Source organism: Myotis lucifugus, unplaced genomic scaffold, assembly GCF_000147115.1.
Source record: "Myotis lucifugus unplaced genomic scaffold, Myoluc2.0 scaffold_8346, whole genome shotgun sequence".
Classification (NCBI taxonomy): domain Eukaryota; kingdom Metazoa; phylum Chordata; class Mammalia; order Chiroptera; family Vespertilionidae; genus Myotis; species Myotis lucifugus.
Window position 1 is genome coordinate 1,728 of NW_005879394.1, and position 4,153 is coordinate 5,880.

Below are 4,153 nucleotides of genomic sequence, written 5' to 3' on the forward strand. Positions count from 1 at the left end.
AATGCATCTGTAGCCCAGCCAGTGTGGCTCAGTGGTTGAACATTGACCCATGAACCAAGAGGTCACTGGTTTGATCCCAGGTTTCGAGCTTGATCCCCAGTAGGGGGCGTACAGGAGGCGGCCGATCAATGGTTCTCTCTCATTGATGTTTCTATCTCTCCCTCTCCCTTCCTCTCTCTGAAATCAATAAAAACATATTTTAAAAATCCACAGAAAACAGTTTGCATGTTAACTTCATATTCGTACTGTAGCTAGTCATGGTTTGAGTTCAGTTGAGTATTAAAAAAAAAAAAGAATAGTATCAACCTCGTGGAGTTATGAGAATTAAATGAGATGATCCATATCAAGTACCTAGAATAGTTCCTACCTCGTAGGCTTGTTATGAGATTAAAGGGATCATTGCTCAATAAATGCTTTATTTGCTTCGCATCAGAAAGTCGATTACTGATTGTCATCCTCAGATCAAACAGCAGCAAATCGAAAGCGGAGACCTCCCCCAAAACGCCCAGCAGCCCCTCGAGCCCCACCTTTGCCCCCTCCATCTGCCTCCTGGCACCCTGCTACCTCACAGGGGACTCTGTCCGGGACAAGTGTGTGGAGATGCTCTCGGCGGCCTTGAAGGCGGATGGTGAGAAGGCCTGGGCCGGGGATGGGGAGGGAAGGGCTTCCCAGGGGCAGATGAGGTGTGGCCTTTCTCAGTGCCATGGGAGGGTTCAGGATGCTGTAGTCCTTGGTACAAGCAGGCCTCACTGCCAAGGTCATGCCTGGCTGATGCCTGTGTTCCCCAATCTCTTTTAGATGATTACAAGGACTATGGAGTCAACTGTGACAAGATGGCATCAGAAATTGAAGATCATATCCTTGAGCTTTGCCAAGGCTGTGGGTGCCTGGACCGTCCAGCAGCAGGTCTTCCAAGTACAGGGGACCCAGGACAGTGAGCAGGGAGGGAAAGGACTCCGGACAGCCCCCTGCTCGGCCCCTGAACCGGAGTTCTTGATTCTAGCAAATATTTGTTAAGTCTTGCACCTGCCCGTCTCATACCAAGTTGTGTATGAGCAGTACTTCATTCAGTGTTGAGAACAATCTACGAGGTAGGTTTCCTCATCAATCCTGTTTCTCAGGTGAGGGAACTGAGGCTCAGAGAGGTTAAGCCACTTGCCAAAGCTCACACAGCAAACAGTAGTGACATCGTTGAGACTGGAACCCAGAAAGGGTGATTCCAGAACCTGAAGGCTCAGTGTCTGTGCCAGACAGTCTATGTCATAACATGCCTAGTGTGTGACGTCCAGTAGGTGAGTAGACAGAGAAGGACCACATTTCTCATACTCAGCCCTCCCCCCTCTTCCAACTGCTGAAGATAACAGCTCCCATTTTTTACTCCCCAATATGTTCCAAGCCCTGTGATGGGCAACTGACACTTCCTACCTCTATTAATTTTCACAACAATCTCTGTGAAGCAGGGGCTGTCGTTCCCATTTCTCAGATGAGGAAACTGAGGCTCAGGAACTACTGATGTCAGAGCTGGACTGAAAACCTTGGTCTTCGGATTCCACATCCTGAGGTCGTTCCATAAGGAGGTGACCACCTCCCTGTGTGATATGGGCCCATTGCACCAAAAGATTTCCCTCTTGGAGGGAAAAAAATCCCTCGGCGCTGTGCCCCACTGAGTGAATGCTGGGATTTCTTTACTGGAGACAAAGCTTTGCATGTCCAAGAGGTGTGGAGGGAAGCGGACAGCATCCCCAGGAGAGAGGGCCTCTGGGTGTCACACTGAGGTATGAGTGACCCTTTTGAGTGACCCTCTTGGGCTTTCCCTGGGGAGCCAGCTGGGGTTAGGGAGGGGTGGGGGCCAATCTGCAGACAACAAACTTGCCTGCTTCCATCTCCTTCCTGCCTGAGGCCCAAACTAATATCCTCCAACACATCTGGGAGTTTCTCTCCACCATCATTTGATTATTAGCCACCCTTGAGCTACCCAGCATCTCACCAAATGCATACTCATAATTTCTCACTCACTCAGAACTCGGAGCATGGGCTTCCTCTTTGTTTTTTTTTTGTTTGTTTGTTTGTTTTTTGTTTTTGTTTTTTTTTAAATATGTATTTTATTGATTTTTTACAGAGAGGAAGGGAGAGGGAGAGGGATACAGAGTTAGAAACATCGATGAGAGAGAAACATCGATTCAGCTGCCTCTTGCACGCCCCCTACTGGGGATGTGCCCGCAACCCAGGTACATGCCCCTGACCGGAATCGAACCTGGGACCCTTCAGTCCGCAGGCCGACGCTCTCTCCACTGAGCCAAACCGGTTAGGGCATCCTCTTTGTTTTCTCTGGAACAGTCGTCCCTCCAAGCAGGTCCCTTCCCAGTTTGAAACAAAGGTGGGTGATCTAGTACCTCGTTCCGCTGGCCTTTCCTCTGTGTTTTCTTCCTCCTGAATGTCGGTCACTGAAGGAGAGGAAATCAGAGCCACATTGACCCTGTGTCCTCTTCAGAGTGACCCTGGACGAAATAGCAGCCGTGGGGCTCACATGTGCTCCTTTGAGGGGTCAGTGACACCCAGGTCCGCGCTCTGCTCTACCTTGTCCTCCCCTGTGATCTCAGGAAACAGTCGGGAAGGAGCCGGTGGCAGTCCTGCCAGCCCTTCTGTCCCCACATGAGCAGATCCACACCTCCAGGCATCCCAAACACAGATTTTTAAACATACGTTGTGGCTTCCAAATGCATTATGGCACAGTCTTTCTTTTTACACTTTTATTGTACAAACAACATGAAAACAAAAACAGAAATAATACCACCGTCCTTCCCAAGCAAGTCAGCTGTTTCCATTTTCCTACATTCCCCGCAGTCTCTGTCTCGTCTCTGGCTTTACCCAGCAAAGGCCTCATCTTCCTGACTCTCCTTGGCTGAGGAGACCAAGAACACTGGGCTGTGTTCCCTGAGCCCCTCCAGAGGAGGGAGCGGGAGGCCTGTCTGGGATACAGCATCTGGACAGAGCAGTCACTGTGATTCATGGCCAGTGGCAACTTCCTGCTGGCTGAGCGGAGAGCATTACCATTAGGAGGGGCTCTGGCATCCAGCCCTGTCTCTGCCGGGAATTTGCCCTGTGACCTTGAGTGAGAGCCTTCATTCTTCCTAAGCCTCAGCTTCCTCATCCATTAATGACCAGCAATTCCCAAAGTAGGTTCCAGGGAATGATGACAGAGAACTGGGGGCACTGGATCAAACAAAGCTCAGCAATGGATTTATTGCAGTATTCTTAGAGCCTGAAACATGTGGCTCCTATCTTGTTTTTCTCTGCCAGCTGGACTCACACCCTCAGGTAACTAGAGGTAACCTTCATCATTATCCTCTTAACAGCCCCTAAATGTTGAGCTCTTGCTATGTCCCAGACACCACAATAGTGCATCATGCAGCTTTGATTGCTGAATCCTCATAACAGCCCCGTATTTTATAAATAAGGAAAGTGCGGCACAAAGAGGTCACGTGAATCACCTGAGGTCATACAAGAGGCTCAGACAAACCTGGGCTGCCCATTCCCGGAGTCCCGGACACCACAGTGCTTGCTGTAACCTTAGAGGCTGTTTTCTGTCCCCGACACATGGCTGACCCCAAATGACTACTGAAATTCCCTCAAATGCCACAGAAGTGCCCGACCCTGAACAAGTCCAAGGAGAGGAAGAGATGGCCCTGGATCTCCTCAGGCTTCCAGGAGAGGTTCCCCATCCTCCCCTCTATGAGCAGCTGCGCTGGCCCTTGACCATGTCACATATCTACCAGGAGCTCAAGAGCACAGATATGAAGTACCGGAACCGCGTGCGCAGCCGAATCAGCAACCTCAAGGACCCCAGGAACCCTGGGCTGCGGCGGAACGTGCTCAGTGGGGCCATCTCCACCGGCCTCATTGCCAAGATGACGGCAGAGGTGAGGGCCAGGCCGGGACCTCTGCGCAGTGGGGTGGGAGGCCAGGCCCCTCCAGCTTTGTCCAAGTTGGAGAGGCAGTGGCTTGTGACTCCATAAAAGATGAGCCAGGGAGCTCTTCCAGTCAGACCATCTCGGACTCCCAGCCTCTCAAGGCTTCTGGACCATCAGGATGGTGGACACGGCTCATACGTATTAGGCACTGTCCTGAGCACTTTAGACACACTGGCCAGTTC

The 4,153-nt window shown here is 51.0% G+C and overlaps 1 protein-coding gene across 1 annotated transcript; it reads left to right on the plus strand.

Moving 5' to 3' along the window:
• Positions 1-461: 461 nt before the first annotated feature.
• On the plus strand, positions 462-3,953 carry LOC102419511 (transcription elongation factor A protein 3-like; the record flags this gene model as incomplete). The annotated part of the gene is made up of 3 exons (XM_006109326.3): positions 462-628; positions 799-855; positions 3,766-3,953. Coding segments are annotated over 3 exons (412 nt in total), but the record flags the coding sequence as incomplete, so codon positions are not given.
• Between the last annotated feature and the right edge of the window lie 200 nt (positions 3,954-4,153).